The sequence below is a fragment of the Taudactylus pleione genome, unplaced genomic scaffold (assembly GCF_031769625.1).
Source record: "Taudactylus pleione unplaced genomic scaffold, aTauple2 ptg000075l, whole genome shotgun sequence".
In the NCBI taxonomy this organism is placed as follows: Eukaryota; Metazoa; Chordata; class Amphibia; order Anura; family Myobatrachidae; genus Taudactylus; species Taudactylus pleione.
In genome coordinates this window covers 746,703-768,998 of record NW_028284477.1, presented here as the reverse complement: position 1 = coordinate 768,998, position 22,296 = coordinate 746,703, and the positions used below count along the sequence as shown (strand labels likewise).

The 22,296-nt window shown below is 41.6% G+C and overlaps 1 protein-coding gene across 5 annotated transcripts in view; it reads left to right on the top strand.

Moving 5' to 3' along the window:
- TBK1 (TANK binding kinase 1) overlaps positions 1–22,296 on the top strand; it is a 111,159-nt gene that overhangs the window by 55,848 nt on the left and 33,015 nt on the right. For all 5 annotated transcript variants that reach the window (XM_088467786.1, XM_088467788.1, XM_088467787.1 and 2 more), the window contains exons 8-11: positions 4,633–4,812; positions 10,943–11,139; positions 11,798–11,856; positions 14,909–15,000. In XM_088467786.1, the coding sequence (XP_088323912.1) occupies positions 4,633–4,812; positions 10,943–11,139; positions 11,798–11,856; positions 14,909–15,000 (528 nt within the window). The remainder of the gene's footprint in view (positions 1–4,632; positions 4,813–10,942; positions 11,140–11,797; positions 11,857–14,908; positions 15,001–22,296) is intronic.

The window sequence follows — 22,296 nt, the reverse complement described above, 5'->3', positions numbered from 1 at the left end:
GTCATGGCGTGGGCATGTATGGCTGCCAATGGAACTGGTTCCCTTGTATTTAATGATGATGTGACTGCTGACAAAAGCAGCAAAATGAATTCTGAAGTGTTTCGGGCAATATTATATGCTCATATTCAGTCAAATGCTTCAGAACTCATTGGATGGCGCTTCACAGTGCAGATGGACAATGACCCGAAGCATACTGCAAAAGCAACCAAAAAGAGTTTTTTAAGGCTAAAAAGTGGAATGTTATGCAATGGCCAAGTCAATCCCCTGACTTGAATCCGATTGAGCATGCATTTCACTTGATGAAGACAAAACTGAAGGGAAAATGCCCCAAGAACAAGCAGGAACTGAAGACATTTGCAGTAGAGGCCTGGCAGAGCATCACCAGGGATGAAACCCAGCGTCTGGTGATGTCTATGCGTTCCAGACTTCAGGCTGTAATTGCCTGCAAAGGATTTGCAACAAAGTATTAAAAAGTGAAAGTTAGATTTAGGATTGTTTAGTTTGTCCCATTACTTTTGGCCCCTTAAAAAGTGGGAGGCACATATAGAAACCGTTGTAATTCCTACACCGTTCACCTGATTTGGATGTAATTACCCTCAAATTAAATCTGAAAGTATGCAGTTAAAGCACATCTTGTTTGTTTCATTTCAAAGCCACTGTGGTGGTGAATAGAGGCCAAAATATGAAAATTCTGTCAATGTCCCAATATTTATACACCTGACTGTATATAATGAAAGATATATATTTTATAAAATGACCAGTTCATATATGAAAAAAGTCCTCAATAGGAACCAACATTGAATTATTTAAAAAAGTATGTTCAGATCCTAATTTCTCCCCTGACTTTTTGTTCCAAGGAGACAACTATTGTCCTCATTGGTCAGACCTCCATGTCTGTACTTCAGAAGGACCCAGTATGTAAGCAGTGCTTTATTTCCACAGAGTGCGGAGTTCCAGTTTTAGGGCATGCAGCCCAATCATTCCAATGAACACCGTTCTCAAGGCTGTAATTCAGTCGGCTTGTGACCGCCTTTGTTAGTTGCTGCTTCCGTCTTGTTATTAGAGCTCCGTCCTGGCGTGGCAAAGAACGGCTCCTGCTTAGTGTACTAATAAAGTCCTTGGTTACAATAGCATAATGTGCTATTATACATAATATCTAAATGACGGAATCGGTATGTAATGCCATTACATACCAATTCCGTTATTTACATATTGAGTGAAGAGATGTGAATATTAAAAACAAAACAAAAAAAACAAAAACCCCACATGTATCTAAAGTTATACATCTGATTACATTAAACAAATGCATATACATATATACTGTAGGTCACCTAAAGAATTGTTTTCTTATCTGCCACCTGATAGTGTTGCCCATGTCAACCAGGGGGATATAGCACTTAAAATTTGCAAACTGCCTTACAAAATAACAATATCACATTATTTTCCTTTGGTGAAACCACATATTTCCTCTGCACAAGCCTTAATTAACGTTGACAACGTTTGTTTCGAAGGTTAGGCATGTCTAATAAAGAGTAATTTGTTGTCCATTAGTTAGCATGCTATGGTGTTTGGATCAATGTTATATAGCTGCTCAAATTGGACATGGCATAGCTCTATGGTCATTTCCAGAATGGCTGGGGCCTGTTAGTACAGTCGGAACACAGACACACAATGGTCATCCATATAATCGTTTGTTCTAATTCTGTTAGATTATTATTGGGCATTATGTTCATTTTCAGAGCCACAAAAACTGATCATATGGGGCCAGTATTATCCTATTTTAAGCAGACGACAATCTTACTTGAACCTGCCTGAGCATAGAAGTTGAAGTGAGGACTCCTTCCAAAGCAAAATGGTATCGTGAAACCTGCATACATTGCGGCAATGTACGCACCCGCACAATGCGAGATTTAATTAGAAATGTTGATTTGCGGGACTGACAGCGAGGTTACGCAATTTTCTGCAATAAGTGACCTGGCAGAAGTGTATGAAAAAGTGGGGAAATCTTTCCCCAGAAAAGTAGCAACTAAGATGAGGGGCATATAGAAGCCTGTTAGTCGCAATAAGGAAGGTTCTTAAAAGGTGTCAAATAACTGATTTTTGCATTTTTTTATTAAAGGTGGAAACATGATAGGCAACAACTGTTTTCAGCAAATTAAAGACTTTACAGTAATTTTTCTGTACCTCAATATACTGTAAAGTGATTTTTCATTGTTTTAAACTAGTTTTAAAAGATAGGAAAAAAAAATACTTGGCTCCCATCTGCAAGTTTTAAAATAGCTCTCTCATCAATACAACTCCCCACCACATACCTGTCCCACATCATTTACACCTCCACATACCTGTCGCTCATGTACACCTCCACATACCTGTCCCACATCATTTACACCTCCACATACCTGTCCTCACATCATATACACCTCCACATACCTGTCGCACATCATGTACACCTCCACATACCTGTCGCACATCATGTACACCTCCACATACCTGTCGCACATCATGTACACCTCCACATACCTGTCGCACATCATGTACACCTCCACATACCTGTCGCACATCATGTACACCTCCACATACCTGTCACACATCATGTACACCTCCACATACCTGTCCCACATCATTTACACCTCCACATACCTGTCCCCACATCATATACACCTCCACATACCTGTCCCACATCATTTACACATCCACATACCTGTCCCAAATAATTTACACATCCACATACCTGTCCCTTATCATTACACCTCCACATACGTGTCCCACATAATTTACACCTCCACATACGTGTCCCACATCATTTATGCCTCCACGTACCTGTGCCAGATCATTTACACATCCACATACCTGTCCCACATCATTTACACCTCCGCATACCTGTCCCACATCACTCACTCCTCCACATACCTGTCCCACATCATTTACATCTCCACATACCTGTCCCACATCATTTACACCTCCACATACCTGTCCCAAATCATTTACACCTCCACATACCTGTCCCACATCACTTACATCTCCACATACCTGTCCCACATCATTTACACCTCAGCATACCTGTCCCACATCACTTACACCTCCACATACCTGTCCCACATCACTCACACCTTCACATACCTGTCCCACATCATTTACATCTCCACATACCTGTCCCACATCAGTTACACCTCCACATACCTGTCCCACATCATTTACACATCCACATACTTGTCCCACATCATTTACACATCCACATACTTGTCCCACATCATTATACCTCCACATACGTGTCCCACATAATTTACCCTCCACATACCTGTCCCACATCATTTACACCTCCACATACCTTCTGTATCACATCATTTACACCTCCATATACCTGTCCCACATCACTCACCTCCACATACCTGTCCCACATCATTTACATCTCCACATACCTGCTGTCCCACACCATTTACACATCCGCATGCCAGCCCCACATCATTTCAGCAAATTAAAGTTTTTACAGTATTTTGAGTACAGATAAATGACTGTAAAGTGATTTTTCATTGTTTTATACAAGTTTTAAAAAGTTGGGGAAAAAAATACTTGGCTCCCATCTGCAAGTTTTAAAATAGCTCTCTCATCAATACAACACCCCCCCACATACCTGTCCCACATCACTTACACCTCCACATACCTACCCGATATCATTTACACCTCCACGTACCTGTCCTACATCATTTACACCTCCACATACCTGTGCCACATCACTTACACCTCCACATACCTACCCGACATCATTTACACCTCCACGTACCTGTCCCACATCATTTACACATCCACATACCTGTCCCACATCATTTATACTTCCACATACCTGTCCTACATCATTTACATCTCCACATACCTGTCCCACATCATTTATACCTCCACATACCTGTCCTACATCATTTACATCTCCACATACCTGTCCCACATCATTTATACCTCCATGTAGCAGTCCCACATCATTTACACCTCCACATACCTGTCCCACATCATTTATACCTCCACATACCTGTCCTACATCATTTAACCCATTATTGAGCTTTTTAGAGAATTTCACCTGAAAACTGACAATTATACTAATTAAACCCCTCCAAGTGCACAATATTTTTACCTTAAAATAAATATTTCCCTACCTTTTTACCTGCTGTGGGGGGTGACAGCAAAAAATCAATGCAAGTTTGGAATGTAAATTGCTGTGCTAGGTTGCCTTGAAAACAGTTAACAGGACCTGACTCACACCTAAAAAAAGCACAAATATGCTTGGAAAATGCAATGTGTGTTCGGAATTGAATTGCAATTCGCTGTGCAAATTTGCCATGAAAACGTCTTGCAGAACCCAACTCGCTTCTAATTGAATTGACCCCTCAGAATAAGAAAGGGTCAGTCACAGCTGCAAACCATAGTTGCATTGCAGGTAATACTGCAACAGCCTCTGTAACGCCCTGGACAAGGAGGGCTATAATAACATGGTACCTCTCGCCCTTCTTAAGAAATACCTCTCGCCCTTATTAAGAAATATAGATATGAAGATAATCTTCATTATTTAGAATAAGTCCTGCCTTACTCATGTAACTTATGTTCACCTAAATATTAAGTGCATCTTTCCTCTTCTCTTTCCAGTGGCCTACAATCTCTATTCACTCCAGTGCTGGCAAATATTTTAGAAGCTGACCAGGAGAAATGCTGGGGATTTGAGCAGTTCTTTGCCGTAACTAATGATATTTTCCATCGGATTGTAATCCATGTCTATTCACTTCAACAAATGACGCTCCACAAAATATATATTCACGCTTATAATATGTAAGTCCATGGCATGCCATGTATTTTGGTCAGAATATCTGTTCTAATTATAAGGCATACACACCTACAAAGATAAACAGGTTAAAGGAGTATAGGGCAAATAAGATGTTAGTCCCTTACCACCATAACATTGTATGTATATGTATTTTATATTTACACTAATCCTGTCTGTCAGTCACAACCAGTAAGTCCTCGGAAGGTCATCTTGTGACTTGATATATGAGAGTGCTTGGCTCACAAATGTTGCACTGGGCCCTAGGGCCATTTATTACACTACACTAGTTATACACACACTATGTGTGCTACTAAATGTGAGTACCATGTTACGCCAACCTGATGAGATGTGTGTTTTATGATTGGTGACTGTTCAAGGTCCCTGGGGAGAGTTACAAACCGTTTCTATTGGTAATACACTACAAGTGTGAGTGAGCATAGTGTGTAATGAGAAACTATAATAATCACCTGCTGTTATATCAGAAATGCACATGTAATAGGTGACACATCAGAAATATATCACCAGTGTTCCAATGGCATTGTAAAATATGAAAATAAATCTGGTCCAGGAATATGTACTTTAAATGTTTAATATCATTCAGCTGTCTATTGTGTAGCTCGTGAGCAAAGTTGGTTGTATTTGAACAATAATATTTAACATGAAGCAGATATACTGCATTTGCCTTATTTGGAAAAGGCATAACATAAAGATGCAGTAGGGACTCTATTACACTTTTTTTTTTCTATAAATGAAAACCATATGCCTGCATCTGTTATATTATTAATAGCCATATCTGCAGTTAGCCATATTTAGTTGCTTGCTGCACATCTCTTCTGATGTTTCATGTTCTTACGTTGTAATAATGTACCCACATTCTTTATCCATGCAATCCTTCTAAACAGTACAGTAAAATTAAATGTATTTTTCATGAGATTAACATACTATCTGAAAGTTGCTGTGGAATATATTAAAAGATTTGTTTTTCTTTATTAGGTTAGAAATAATATAGTTATTAAAATATGTTTCATTATAGATTACAAATAATATATTATAATTTGTTTAAAATCATTATATACTTAAAGATACATCTACACTTTAATTGACTAGACCAGTGGTTCCTAAACTGGGTGCCACGGGTAACTTGCAAAGGGTGCCACGGGTTAGTGTTCCAGGTCCAAATCTAATTATTTATCTAATTATTTACGGTCAATGTGATAGGCAAATCCAGTGCTGGTGGCTGCCAATTATTATTATTATTACCAGTTATTTATACAGCGCACACATATTCTGCAGCGCTTTACAGAGAATATTTGTCCATTAACATCAGTCTCTGCCCCAGTGGAGCTTACAATCTATCACATGCACACACATACTTATACACTAGGGTTAATTTTTGTTGGGAGCCAATTAACCTACCAGTATATTTTTGGAGTGTGGGAGGAAACCGGAGTACCCGGAGGAAACCCACGCAAGCACAGGGAGAATATACAAACTCCACACAGTTAGGGCTGTGGGGGGAATTGAACCTACGACCTCAGTGCTGTGAGGCAGTAATGCTACCATTACACAGTCTGTGCTGCCCATAAAGTATGTTGACAATCAAAAGCACAACCCTGTTCCTGGTCACCACATGACTGGGCCTAAAGATGACAGATAAGCACAATTTACTTAATTTGTTAATTTTTTTGTTGAATTCCTCAATAAGAAACTTTTGGCCTAAGGGTGCTGTAAAAAAATGCTTACACTTTAAGGTGCCGTCATTTAAGAAAGTTTGGGACCACTGGACTAGACTAATAGATATGAACTTTACCAAATGCAAAACTGAAGCCTTTACAGAAATGTGTTGCAAAAAATTGTCTTGGCAGGAAAGGTAAGGAAAGGAAATCTAATATGATTTACTAGTGGTTAAAAAGTTCTAATGTAGCATTTGCAAATTATAATATAGTATAAATTTACTGTTTGGTCACTGATCGTCAGGTCTTAATACAGTTTAACACTAGACCATAAATTAAATGAAATGCAAAATTCTATTTCTCTTGCAGCAAGGCTGGGGAACACTGGACAATGGGATTGTAGGTTGGGGCTGGAGCTGGCACTTAATAATACTATGGGCCATATTCAATATGGGGCGAAAAGTTCGAAAATGAAGTAATTTTCGCCTGTTTCAATTATCCCCATATTCAATTTCAAAGACTTTTCGCATGTGCGAAAAGTCTTTGTTAAATGAAAAAACGGGGATAAGTTTTCACCATTTAATACATTTAATACACGGCGAAAAAAAGTGCAAAATTGGTGTTTTGGGGTATAAAGTAATAAAAAATAGTCTGCATCCCTTGTAATATCCCCCTATGGTATTGTGTGACAACATTTAAAAAAAAAAAAAAAACTCTAGTAACCCCAAAAAAGGTACTTTCATTTTGGGTGTGATTTTTTAAAAAAAAAAAAAGGGGGACAAACTTCTAAAGTAGCGAAATTGATTCCTGAGGGGTTCCCAAGTATGCGGCAGGTGTTTTCTAGAATGCGGGTGGTTGCGGCTGGTGGATTTTTGAAGAATTTAAAAAATCACTTTCGGGGCTTAAAAATATGCTTGCACCCATTTTCATGTACCCCAAATTTGATGGGACTAGTTATTTTTTCCCAAAAAAAATGTAAGTGCTATTCTTAATCAGTTCTTCAAAGCCGCATTTATTCACCTACCGCGGCTATCTAAAAACCCTGACTACTTTCAGCAGGCCACATCGGGGGTACCCATAGTGATCCCCCATGTCAGGACATCTTTGGGGGGTGACAGCATGATTTCCCCAAAAACTGACAGAATTTTTCGCTACTTACCTTTCCGCCGGGTCCCGTTTTCACCGGATCCTAATTGACTAAGCGGGCACGCACCCGATACTTTATCTCCGTCAAAAGCTCCGATGATGGCAAAAAGTCCGATCTCGGACTCTTCGCCTCAAATTGAATACGGGCCTATATCTTTAAATCCTAAACTCCTCCCCCCTGCAATCCCACAATTTGTGTTATTTAAGTGCTTCAAGGAGTAGGGCACGTACTGTAGCTTTAGGTTTTGTAATTTGTAATTTATGTCTTGATTTTTAGTTAGGTACCTGTGCGCTGCTTGTAGCTGTACACAGACTGAGTGCGGTAGCTGTGATTCGGTGGGGTCAGCTGGCCCGGGGGATGGGGGGCCGCTGCGCGCAGTGTGGACACCCCACAGCACTCCGGCCTCAGTTGAGACCACCTAGGCCTGGGGTCGTTATTCAGCCTTGGTGAGCCTCTACATGAGTGGCATGTGCTATGGTCGCTTCTGCTGACGATGTTACAATGATTTGCCCTGGAATTCCCTGCTGGATTGGAGGGATGGTTGCACAGAGGACTCTGTGTGGGAGGCCATGCAAGACTGGGCACATGTAGCTTACAGGCTTCAGCTACGGCCGTTTGGGCTCGAAGGGCCCTTTTGGCTCTACGCTTCACATTGAAAACCAGATTGTTCCTTACATTGTTTTCTGTTTGGTAAGGACATTCTTTTAGCCAGTACTGAATCCTATGTTCCCTACAGGTTGGGAAATTACCTTTCTTCCTGTGGCGGTCCCTACCCGCGGGCTCCGCGATTCCAAGTTTACGTTTTTTTTTCATACCCAGTTTGCATGGGTAGGGCGCTTTCTCCAGTTCAGAGACCATTAAGTGATGACTTCAGTCACCTGGGTGCTAGGCATCATTCGCTGTGGTTCCATCTTGGACCTCGGAGGTCAGCTGCCAAAGCTTTTCTTTTTGTTTTTCAATGTCGCTCTTCCCCAGGAAGCGGCGAATACCCTGGCATTGGACCTGTGAAATCATTTCACTCCTCTTGTTTGGCATTTTTTGCTACCGTTCAGCCGCAAGCACGGAAGTCTCCATCGGTGGATGGTTTCCATTCTTCTCCTCCAGGTCAGATCCTTGGTCTCTCCGGGATTGGCTTATCGTGACCACGGACACAAGTCTCCAAGAAATTGCGTTTTCGGCTCCAGGGCCTTTTGTAGCCGTCTGCAATGACTCGGCTGATTGATGGGCTTGAGCTCCGAGCCATCCTTGTGGCTCTATTGGGGGCCCTGTCCATCTTCACCGGCCGGCCGCTTTGCAGTCAGATGAATGCCGCACGGTGGTGGCATAGATACGTCATCCAGGATGACCAAGAGCGTGATGGCGCTGGTGGAGGTAGCACACCTTTGTTCTGACTCTCGGCGGTGGTTATACCGGTAGTGAGAAATTGGGACAGCAGACTTCCTCAGCAGAACCACTTTTCTCCCAGGGCAGTGGTCTTCCTACTGTTTGTTCAGACGTGAGGCATTTCAGGGCGTTTTTGGACACGTTTTCGAGGCTCCACAGTTTTGTATTTGATCTGGATATCCGCTGGCTTCCGCAGTGGATACCTTGACAATTCCATGGAATTTTTCATCTAGAGCATTTGTTTCCGCCGACCCCACTGTTCCCTTTGGTCTCCAGACGTATCAGTGCTTTCCGAGCTAGGGTAACCCTAGTGGCTCCAGGCTGGCTATTCTAGTCATGGTATGCGGACATTCTCCCAAGGTCGGTAGGTCCGGGGTGGTGTCTTCCACTTCATCCAGACCTGCTGCAACAAGGCCCATTTCTACAAAGGGCACTTTCCTCGGTTGGTTTTCACGACCGGACTTGGGTGACCAAGCGTGAGAAAGCTACAGGTTTTCCTCTCTGTGGTCCATACTATGCTGCAAGCCCAGACACTGTTTCCATCTCGCGATTACCTCCGAGATTGGAAACTCTACCCCCTGTGGTGTAACCATTACAAGTTTTTGCCTCTCCCGTTCTTGGTCTTCCTTTTGAGGGGTTTAGAGGCTGGTTATTGACTTAAATTTATGACTATACAGGCTTCGGCCCTGTCACTTACTTTCTTTCCGGCGGCTTTTGGCTTTTTTTCCGAGGGTCCAAACCATTTTTACTAGGTGGGCTGCGTATTCTAATCTAGTCTTATGTGCTCGCACACAGGCTCCATTGGAGTCATGGCGTTCAGCAGATCATCAGTTGGTTCCTTATGACTATTGCCTTCCCTCTGCATGGTTCCGTGATTATGGTTTGCAAGTTGCCTTTTCTCATCTTCCATGAAGTTGGTTCGGTTCTATGTACAGGTTTTGTGTTCGAGCCGACACTTGTTTCTGCCTTTAATTTACACCAGGATATTGTTCTTCTGGTTCTTCCTCCTTTGGCGACTTCTTGCGACTGGGGTGATCTGACTCTACTAGTTGTGCTGAGCTCTGTAGATTTCCTTGGACACGGCTTCTTAGGTACACCGCACGGTTTCTTTGTGGGTTCTTATAATTCACGTAAACATGGTTTACTGGTTACTCAGCTGACCCTTGCACGTTGGATCTGCTCCGTTATCACTCCAGCCTATTCTGGTGTGGGCGACCACCCCCAGACCAGGTGTTGGCGCATTCTGCTAGGGCGCTGGTGATTGTCTGGGCAGCTCGATATGGGACAACAGTGGCACAGGTCTGTCATGCGGCTATCTGGCCACCTGTCCGTACGTTTGCTCATGTTTTATGGTTTCAATTTTTTTGCCTCTGGCGGCACCCACATTGGGAGTACAGTTCTCCGGTCAGGCAGCCTGAACCCTTCCCCGGGTGCGGCTGTTGAATATCACATTGACCAGTGTTCCCCAGCCTTGCTGCAAGAGAAAATAGGATTTTTGGTCAATTTACCGTTGAATCCTTTTCTCTTAAGCAGGTTGGGGAACACTGCAATCCCTTCCTCACGTTCAGTCGTGCAAGGTTTTGGGTCTTGTCCATCTTTTTTTTCCATACTGATTTGTTTGGATGTTCTAACAGTTTCACGGGGTTCCTGCCACTCCTCTCCGGACTCTATGAAAGAAGTACTGCAATTGTGGCATTGTGGGGGGAGGGGGTGGCGGGAGGATTTTAGGATTTAAAGCTATAGTTTTATTAAGTGCCAGCTCCAGCACCAACCTAAAATCCCATTGTCCAGTGTTCCCCAGCCTGCTTAAAAGAAAAGGATTCAAAGGTAAGTTGACCAAAAATCCTGTTTTAAAAAAATGTAGTGGGACATGCTCCAAAACTTGGCCCAGAGTTTGTGTCATTTGTTACAGTCTTTTGTAATGTTTTACAGGCCAGCAGAGTTCCATGACTTGGTGTATAAGCAGACTAAGATACCATCCCAGAACCAGGAGCTGCTCTATGAAGGAAGAAGACTGGTATTAGAACCAGGCAGACTGGCCCAGCATTTTCCTGTGACTACAGAAGAAAATCCTATCATTGTGCTTACAAGAGAGATGGTGAACATCATTGGTCTCCGATATGAGGAAAGTAAGTTGGAGAATAGTTATAGAGACTAAAGTGCCTTACCAGAAGTGTATCCTCATTCTCTTAAATTATACAGAATGTCCATGATGATAGACATAAGAAAAAGTTAAGTAAACTGTAAAATATATGAATATAAAAGTTCTCAGCAGAAACATTGATAATCATCTAGTTTCCTGAGCAATTTCAGCTAAACTGCAGCCATCACCTAGACACTGGTTGCATACATTTGTTGGTCTGAGCCAGTATGGCTGCCTCCTGTGGGTGAAGGTGATGGGCCATTGTAATAGTAAGTTAATATGTAGTACTCTTTGCATTGGTTTCTTCTTCCTTCATCTGACTTAATAATCCTTTAATTCCATCTTACAATATTATATATACTTATATTATATTATTCAATGAAGTGCTGGACCACGGCCTAAGAATTGACAGGTGACATATTAGCCACTTGTCCATTATGCTGAACTCGCAGTAAATGGAAATTATGTGTATTATTGTTAAAAAAATGCAGATTGAATTTGTTACTTTTTATTAAGACATTTCGCCTTTTAACTCTTGCATAGTGCAGTACATAGTCTATTAAACCTATCTACAGCAAAAATAAAATGAAATTATCATTAAAGGTAAGCTGACAGTTAAGTCTGGTTTTTTTTTTTCCCCCCAGTACCGTTAATGAAACTTCAAACGCATTATGACTTGGATATAGATGCCAACATGGCCAAGGTTGGTATGGATTGTAGTAACTGCTCTTTACTCTGCTCACCATAATATAATACAGATTGAGTCTCCCATATCCAAAATGCTTGGGACCAGGGTTATTTTGGATATCTGAATAGTCCGTATTTTGGAATAATTGCATACCATAATTAAATATCTTGGGGATGGGACCCAAATCTAAACACAGAATGCATTTATGCTTTATATACACCTTATACACAGCCTGCAGGTCATTTTATACAATAAATTCAGTAATTTTGTGGCTTAAACAAAGTTTGTGCACATACATGAAATGTATTTGTTTCATTTACACCTTATACACAGCCTGAAGGAAATTTTATACAATATTTTTAATAATTTTGTGCCTTAAACAAAATTTGTGTACACTGAACCATCAAAAAGCTAAGATTTCACTATCTCAGTCATGCTTAAAAAAAAAAATCCGTATTTTTTAATATTCTGTATTTCGGAATATTTGTATATGGGGGACTCAACCTGTATTGAGAATTTCCCATTAGGAGAGTAATTCAATTAGTGGCGAACTTCCGTCGAGATATACAGGCAGGGAAATCTTGCTTATTTTCGTTCACACCCCTAGAGGTGTAAGCTGGAATCAAATAAAATTTTGGTACCATAATGGCCGCAAATCTGCGGTGCCAGACACCAAACCTCATGCTGAATTGAATTGACCCCTTAGGTGGGTACACACTGCAAAGATATATCTGCAGATCATGGTTTGTCATACACACTGAACAACCACCACTTGCTCCCCTCCCCACCGGCCTCTGCAGCAAGTGTATGGGCGGTCGGCTGACTGCCCGTACACACAGCACAATGAGCAGATTTATCAGCCATTGGCTGTGCTACACAGCTGTCGCTATATGTCTGTGAACGACGTTGATTTACTCTTAACTGTAGTGTAAATGTAGAATTCATGTGCAATACATATCAGACAATAATATATGTGTGTGTCTGTGTGTAATATATATATATATATATATATATATATAGACCTCCTTTTAAGTATTTTCCTGGACTACTGTGAAATATTTCCTTTGTCATTTTCTACCTATAATTTGCCATTAATGTTAAAATTATGTTTCACTAGATTGTTAATTTAACACCTCCATATTTTCTGTCATGCTCAGTTGGTGTGCCAGTGTAACTGGGAATAACCTTAACTTTTTTTTTTATTTTTATTTTTTTTATTTCATAGCGTACCCAAGTGAATATTATATTGTTTTTGGGACTCATATGGGCGGATTCAGTTAGTTGCTGTGTTTACCGTGCAGCTAAAGCTCCGGGTTTAACACACGGAGCTATTCAATTATTATGCAAATTCCCCACATGGTAAACCCGCGACTTCAAATTTGAACCCATAGATGCCTGGTTAGGTGCCCAAAATCTATGGATTAATGTACAAATTTAGCCCTAGAGTGTGCATTTAATTTTGAGCTGCGAGGAAAAATAAATTTTAAGTGCACTAACAGGGACTTAAAGCGCGTGGTAATGACACTTAATTAAATAGCTCAGGACTAATTGATTCTTCACCATAGATTTTTTTTCTTATAGGCATTGTGTAGGGAATACCTGGTCAAAAGGGAAAAAAAAATTTCCATTCATTTTCCCATAGTTTCTTTTTTGCAATTAGTACATCCCCAAAATCTTAAAACAAAACCTAATTGGCGTGTTCAGATACCAAATATTTATACTTCTGTATGGAGTACTTTAGCCTGTAACATTAGCTAAAGTACTGTATAGAGAAGTATAAAATATGCTGCTCAAGCAATATGGTAAGTATGATGTGGGGCTTTAAGCCCCTCCTTTCATTTAAAATATTTAACATTAAAAATTTTGGGTGTGTGGCCTGTTGTTAAAGGACTAGCTAGCACCCTGCCTATTGTATATATCCTGTGTACATCCGTCTACCAGCTAAGCTTCCTAATATTCTCAGATGCTGTAGGGTAGCTACATATCAACATATCAACTCCCTCCCCCAGCAAAAGACCTTTGCAATTAGCGAAGCCTACAACCTGATCTATCTCTCTGGATTTCGGCATCTGTCATCTATGCCTTGCCTGCATCTCGGATGACTTGGGGGTGGATTATGAGCCGCATTAGGCAAGAGAAAGCCTGGAAACAGGTGGTTGAGGTACATAAATCTGCCTGTCACCTTATCTGCAAGGCAGCTTTCTTCTGGATGTGATTAGCTGTAGTAGTTGTGGAATCAGAAGGCCATTGAGTCTGGATTCTGTTGCCAGAACCCACTTAAATGTAGCCCCCTCTCCCTTCTTCCCATTCTCTCTGTGGGATCACTGTCTGCAAGCCCCCCTCTGGTGTCCCAGTGCCTTTAGAACTGTTGTTTACCATTCAAAGTGTGCATTCACAATTGGAAACCACCATGCTATAGGGAAACCAGGAGTCCCCTGTTCTCCTGCTATACTGGATAACGCATCATGGTATTAAGTAAAGTATGTGCCGACATATAGTCCAGGTACACATCGATGTGTTAGAACTGCCATTCACAAGACTTATGTGGCATCTGGGGAACCATGATAGCACATTTGACTCATGTGGGACCTCCATCCTGGGTTTTGTAGGTCATGTGCAGGGCAACAAATTTGTCTTTGCCAAATAATCTCTCAAATTTCTAATATGTTCCTATGCTTCTTTCTTCTGAGTTGCCAGTTGAGCATTCCTCTCTGCCTTCTGGGTGGCTTTGAGACTAGAGTTTGCGAGAATAACAAACTGTTTAGGTACAATGGCAATTACATTGTCAGGGTAATTTACCTTCATTATAATATAGGCCTTTATCTTTAAAACAGAGGCTTATGGTTTTTTGTATTCATATGGTCAAGGGACACTTTGTGACTTCTAATGTATTTGTGATGTTTAAGCAATGTGATTTGTTTGCTATTCTTTCAATGTACATCTTTAATTAGATAGTAACCGTAGAGCATTAAAAAATCCAAAATCTCGATTTATTTTGTTTTCTTACTATACATTCACTGTCATTTTATTCATTTATGATAAATGTATGTCTTTTTGTGTTTACCAGGCAGTAACTGGGGTTGTTTGCTACTACTGTAGAATTGCTACATCGCTGCTACTCATGCAGGAGCTTATGCGGAAAGGAATATCTTGGCTTATGTAAGCATTATTTTCTTTTGTGTTTTTTTTTTTTTTTTTTACAAAAATAGAATCTAATACCAGAATGAAAAGGTTTATTTGTTTTAATTTTACTTTAAACTACATGTGTTTGGTTACTAAATTTATAAAAAAAAAACCTCTCACACTTTTATCCAGCAGAACACACTAAATTTAGCGAGTCTAATATGCAAACTGGGTCACTCAAAAACTTTGTACAAATGTGTCCTCATATATCTAGCCTCCTTGCACGTTACAGTACTTCTAGTCGCGCCACGCCGTGGCATGACTCGTTAGCGCATATCATGCAGCATATCACTTTAATCAGCAGAAGCTGCTTGTGTGCTCTTTTCGCTGTGCAAATAAGACGCATTTGAAGGTAAACAAAATCATATGAAAACACTCGGCACTACCGAGTCACACTGCTCTCACCTGTTATATGTAACGCGACTTGTAGAGTACGGAGGATATATATATGTGGACACATCTGTAATCTGTTCCTTGTGAACTATATTGTATCTGCACATTAGTAGCCCCTTATTGAGACTCTTTACAATTTTGTAAATACTTATAATTCCCTATTCAGCCGCAGTTACATTTCACAGTCAGCACTCTTAAGGTATTGAGAGTGATATGCAGGAGAAGTGGGGTTGCTGGAAACTCAGAGAGCAGCCCAGTTTTACCATATGTATTTTGGTTGCACTGATATTGGGGTATATTGTTTGGGAAATGGTGCTAATTGTCAGTTGTAAGGTAACTGCACATAATCTACCGTACTTTATTACAGGTTGAGTCTCCCATATCCAAATATTCCGAAATGCAGATTTTTTTTTTTTGGCTTGACTGAGATAATGAAACCTTTGATTTTTAATGGTTCCATGTACACAAACTTTGTCTAAGGCACAAATTATAAAAATATTGTATAAAATTACCTTCAGGTGTATATGAAACATAACTGAATTTTATGTACGTACATGAACTTTGTTTGAGCCCCAAAATTATTAAAAATATTGTATAAAATTACCTGCAGGCTGTGTGTATAAGGTATGTATAACACATAAATGCATTCTGTGTGTATATTTGGGTCCTATTCCCAAGATATTTCATTATGGTATGCAAATATTCCAAAATACGGAATATTCCTTTATCCAAAATACCCCTGGTCCCAAGCATTTTGAATATTGGAGACTCAGCCTTTATAGATTTATATTTTTATAAAAACTCTTGCCACTGGTGACAGGTCCTATTTAAGCAGGCTTTTCCTTTATGTTACAACCATTTACATTGAGAGACTTAGAAAAGAAAGAGACATGGACTACCACATAAAATTGATCAGGATTCACAAATAAATATGGATTCAAGAAGGTACACAAAGTCAATTTATCTGCGCATTAACAGAAGCGATTAAACATATTACAGATTGCACACTTGAAAAAATTGGAGCTTTGCCTCTGCAAAACACAACTTGAAGATAAAAAAATAAAGTGTCAAATAGAGAATTCTGTACTGCTATCAAATTAAATTATAAAACAAATTTAAGAAAAGCAAATTGGAAATGTTAAATATAGTCATACATATAAAAATATAATAAAAGGTAGATAACATAGGTATATGTTAAATCAGGATTGTTATACCCGAGACTGCTAGAGAACGTCCCGGAATACACCAGTTAAAGATGCTTTTAGACAATATGTTTTGTGGTGTGGCACATTGGTTATGGTGAATCCTGCAACTTCTGCTGTCATAATGTCTATAACCTTGTGCTTGATGTCTGCTGTTTGCTCTTCAGATATTCTGAAGGCTTATAAAGAAACATTGTCTTGACCAGGAATAGTGACAAAGAACAATTGCTAATAGATAACTGAGAAATGAACAAGTGTATTGGTATAATTAGTGGTGAGGTTAAACAAAATCCATGTAAAATACATTCCTGATCCACAATTAGTAAAACAGAAAATAGAAAACTCCTACAGATGTGTCCTCATACATCTAGCCTCCTTGCACGCTAAACAGCCCTTCTAGTTGCGCTATGCCCTGGCATGACTTGGTAGCGCTGAGCATCTTTTTGGTCAACTTTTTACTTTCAAATGCGTCTAATTCGCGCAGTGAATAGATAGCACAAGCAGCTTCTGCTGATTAAAATGATATGCAGCATGCCTATGTTCTGTAAGCGACTGCGGGTGTATCTGCATGCAAAATGCTACGTTAGTGTTACAGCTGCTGACACTGTAACGTAGCGTTTCTATGGGTAACATCTCCTCTTGTCTGTTTTAAAAGCTTTAGTAAATCTACCCCATAGGGTACACCACCAACACTCCTAATTGTATTGTGAACGGATTCTTTATCCTGTTATCTCCTATTTCTCCTTCATCCACTAGGGGACACTGGAGTTCAAGACAGTGGGGTATAGACGGTGGTAGAGCAGAGCCTGGCACTTTAAATAATTCAGAAGTGTGACTGGCTCCTCCCCCTCTATGCCCCATCAGCCCCAGTTTTTAGAATGTGCCCGAGAGAGCCAGTAGCATATCGGGCTGTCTCCAGCCTTTTTCATATTTTTTAATTTTAATGTTTATTTAACAAGCATTGAGCACAGGCAGGCTGCTTACTGTGGCAGTCTGCCTGCTACGTGGGAGCCGCCGGGAGGGCACCACACGGCTACTGCAGCCTGTGTCCGGTGACCCTGAGGAGGGGGCAATAACAAATTGAGTCATCGGACTCTGCGAGGCCCGCCACTGCTGACACTGGCATGTGTCCGATTTCCTTGCCACCCCCTCAGCCCAGCATCCCAGCCACAGCAGTCCGTAAGTATATCCCACCACTCCTGACTAGCTGGAGTGGTGGGCCAAAAATGCTGGGCTCAGGAGCAGCGGCTATTACAGCCTCCTTCCCCCTGTCAGTAAACTGGCAGTGTCGGAGCTGCTTACGTGACCCGCCGCTGCACTCTGCAGTCAGCGGCCGGGTCTCTACTAGCCACTAATTCCCCCTCCTATTTAATGAGGGGAGGACCGTCTGGCAGTGAGTCACTATAGGTGCCTCTGCGTGGAATAATTGTAGCCGCGACGGGGCTTGTACCGTAGAAGCTCCGGCGACGGCATTAACGGGGCACTTAGACACCGCTTCAGCGCGGCTGTCTGTAATCTAGCAGCCGCTAAGCGGCTGTCAGTTATCACAGCGCTGGTGCTTACAAAGAACACCGGCGCCAAGTTGATCTCCCGTGTGGCTGTTATAGGCGCGCTTAAACAGAGCCATGCTTTCCCTACTCTTATAAAGGAGGAGACGCTGCATCGCTGATCATAAAGCGCTGACAGGCCGTCGGGCGCGCAATAGTCCTCCCAAAATGAAGATGGGAGGTGTAGCGCCAAATGCCCGCCATTAGCGGGAACTGTAACGAAGTTAGCGCTATTCCCGGTGGTGCGGTGGCGTGGCTTAGGTCCGGCGGCCATTACTTCTCCTGGGGAGCAGGTGCCGCAATTGCTTCTAAGCCTCTCGCTTAGTTGGCGCGCAGTACAGCGCAGGTTTACGCTCTTGGCAGTGCAGAGAGAGGTCTGGGCCCCTGTAGAGGCTACACCCACTGTAACCTTTAATACCAATTCCGCTGCTGCAGCTAGTACAAGGTAGCCTAATGTAATATGACATGCCTACATGGGGAAGTATGTGTTTATACATGTATGTATGCGGGGCCTTCCTGCATGTGTGTGCATTTGTGTGTGTGTGTGTGTATATATGTGTATGTATGTATGTATGTATATATATATATATATATATATATGTGTATATATACACGCCTACCTGTGTTGAGTTTGTATATTCTCCCTGTGCTTGCGTGGGTTTCCTCCGGGTACTCCGGTTTCCTCCCACACTCCAAAAGTAAACTGGTAGGTTAATTGGCTCCCAACACAAATTACCCCTAGTGTGTATGTGTGTGCGTGTACATTTGGTAGGGAATATAGATTGTAAGCTCCACTGGGGCAGGGACTGATGTGAATGTCCAGATCTTCTCTGTAAAGCGCTGCGGAATATGTGTGCGCTATATAAATAAAGCGGAATACGCTGTGCTGTGTAGAATCTGTTAAAAAAAAAAATAAAAAAAAAATAATGACAAAATGAATATATGTATAACTCCCCTGTGCATAGCAGTAGCATATATGGGCATCGGCAGAATCTAGATAGAACCTAGTTTGGTCTCTATAATAGTATACTGCTGGAATAGATTATGCTGATGCATACTGAGCGAATTACAAACCTACGCACGCAGTGTAGCAGTCTTCCTGTTTACTGAGTTACGCAGCGGCAAGGTCCATATAGAACTTGAATGGTGGTCAGATTCCACAATTAATTGTTAGAAGAGAGAGCACTGCAAAACAGTCGGCGCCATAACTATCCTAACTGCTGCCCTACGTCATTGTGATGTTACTGTGTAGAGGATAGTTATAACCATTTTACGATTGTCTATCTCAACATGGCTGCAGGAGTCTGTTTGATTAAGTTTTAATCAGTACTCAAATTAAAGAGCAGCACCTCTACATCTCATGGGACCCGCTGCCACTATTATAGAGTGAGTGTCCTGGCCCCTGACACTAGCTCAGGGAGGAACATGCCGCAGCCTAATACAGAGACTGTGTCCGTGTCACTTGCCCTCCGCATGACCTGCCGATTAATCTATGTCTGTGTCAAATAGGCCTGTGTACATCAGTATACTGCACTGAGGTCGTCTCTTTGATTCCCACTTTGAAAAAGCAGGTTCAACTGGAGCTCAAATGGCTCACTCGATAAGGTGAGTACACCAGTGACAGAAGGGTCCCAGGATCGAAACCAGTCTGGGACATCATGCTGTTAAAATATCCAGGCCCCTACGCCGTAGCAGAATGACGGCCACACGCGGCACATGAGCAGTCTTCCTGCGTGGAGGTAAGCCACATGTATGTATATATTTGTATTTTATACATAAGCCCTACCTTAGAACATATATATATGTCTGGAGTGAAGTTTGTCCTGGGCTCAACCAAGGTCTTGGCTCAGTTCATTCCATGGCTCTACCTGTTGCTCATGTTAAATATTATTGTCACCTATTGATCTTGATGTAGGTACACGTATAGTATCGCTTCTTATGCTTACCGTAAAGGCAGAGGTTTTGTCTGTTACCTAGCATATTTTAAAAGAAGGATCCTGCGATTGGAGATGGACTCTCCTGATGCGGTAGTTTGGTACAATAACTATATCCATATACCGTATAGATAATATGGTGGCTCTATAGACTAGAGTCATGTTCTGCAGCTTACATTGTGATAGTCACAATTCCCTCAGACATTGCTTCTAGTATGGGCCCTATGCATGTCCTGGGGCCTTCTTTTATGTCCACACATGTATATTGTGGAGCAAACTATAGGACTCTAAGAATGCAAGATATATATATATATGATACCAATATAGGCGGCACTCTGGAGACTATAGTTATAATGTATATAAAAGTCCTTTAATATGCCGACGTTTCGGGAGTCACCCCGTCATCAGGGACAAGATACAGACATACTACAAACAACATACATATATACATACACAAATCAATTACATGGATACATAATCACACTCACCTGGAGGACGCCGGTGCCGACCGCCCTCCGGAGCGCGCTGGGAACATGCTGCGCATCCGTATGACGTCAACACGCCGCGCCTGCAGTCTGAGTGGACAACTGATGGCTGTACATGGTTGCCTAGCAACCAGCCGTATCATGTAACAACACTTTAAAATAAACACATAAACGTGACACTTATACTAATACAGAATGCGCGTATGATGTTACTATAGTATTTATACAAAGCATGTTCAATAAATTTGGCATACATATACTTCATTACCAAAAATGCCTATGTATGATACATCTTGAACTTATCGATATATACTAACCCTAAAGGCATAGGTATATAATGGAAAGTATTACTTACAACGTGTGTGCGATGGGGTCGAATGTGGCCCCATCGTACGCCAACGCTTTTATGTATGAAGTGGAACGTAAACTTTTTTATGACGATGGTCATTTGTATGCTCCTATTGTGACATACCTTCGTTATATAGACGACTTATTTTTGGTATGGTCGGGTACTGCAACACAATTGGAGGAATTATTAAATAGACATAATCAAACTGATAGTGTTGTAAAACTCACTTATAAAATAGATATGAAAAATATTCAGTTTTTGGATGTGGATATTAAACTGCTAGGTAGCAAATTAGTTACTTCGCTATACACAAAGAATACAGATCGTAATACTTTGTTGCAACATAATAGCTTTCACCCTTTGCCCTTGCGTAAGGGCTTACCTTTTTCTCAATTCATTAGGGTCAAACGCATTACCTCTGATGAAACCCAAGTGGAACCAGTGCTAAACGACATGCTGAAAAAATTTGTCCAACGTGGATATCATAGACATGAATTGGATAAAATTAAAAATAAAGGCCCTCATTCAGAGCCGTACGCTCTGAGCAGAGCGCACGCTCTGTATGAGGGCCGCCCTCCATAATTATGGAGCGTCCTCCTGGACGCTCGTATAGCTGTGGGTCACCACCCACAGCCTATACGAGCGTGCAGTTTGATGGCCGCGATGGTCTTGACCATCGCGACCATCGCCACTGCGAGTCGGAGCCTAAGGCCCGGAGTGATTTTGGCTCTATTAGAGCCAAAATCACTCCCACTGACATCACTAGTGATGTCAGTGGGCCGGCTTCTGACGGTAGGCGTTCCCTTGGGAACGCCCACGTCAGGGAGGCACGCCCCCGGCACGCCCACCAAAGGGGGCGTGCTGTCAATCAACATCGACAGCACGCCCCCTTTGATCAGACACAACGAGCGAAGGAAAGTCCTTCGCTCGTCGCGTCTGGCGCATGCGCACGACGGAGCTCCCGCCGTCGTGCGCATGCGCAGTGCACAACATCGACCCACTTGCGAGCGGACAGCCGCTTGCGAGTGGGTCTGAATCAGGGCCAAAGTGCTTAATATGACGAGAGAACAACTATTGACATCAAATAGCACGAGGAACACTAATAATCAAGTGAAATGTTTGCCTTGGGTGAATAGATACTCCACCAATAGCAACTGTATAGCCAAGAAAGCCAAGCAGTGGTGGCCTATTGTGAATACTGACCAACAATTACCGGCATTGGTTGGAACTCGACTTATGCCTTGCTATATTAGAAGTCGTAATATAGGAGATAAAGTAGTTAAATTAGATATTACTGGCATGTTGGCAACTACACCCACCCACTTTTTAAGTAATCGAATGGGGTGTTATAGATGCCTTGGT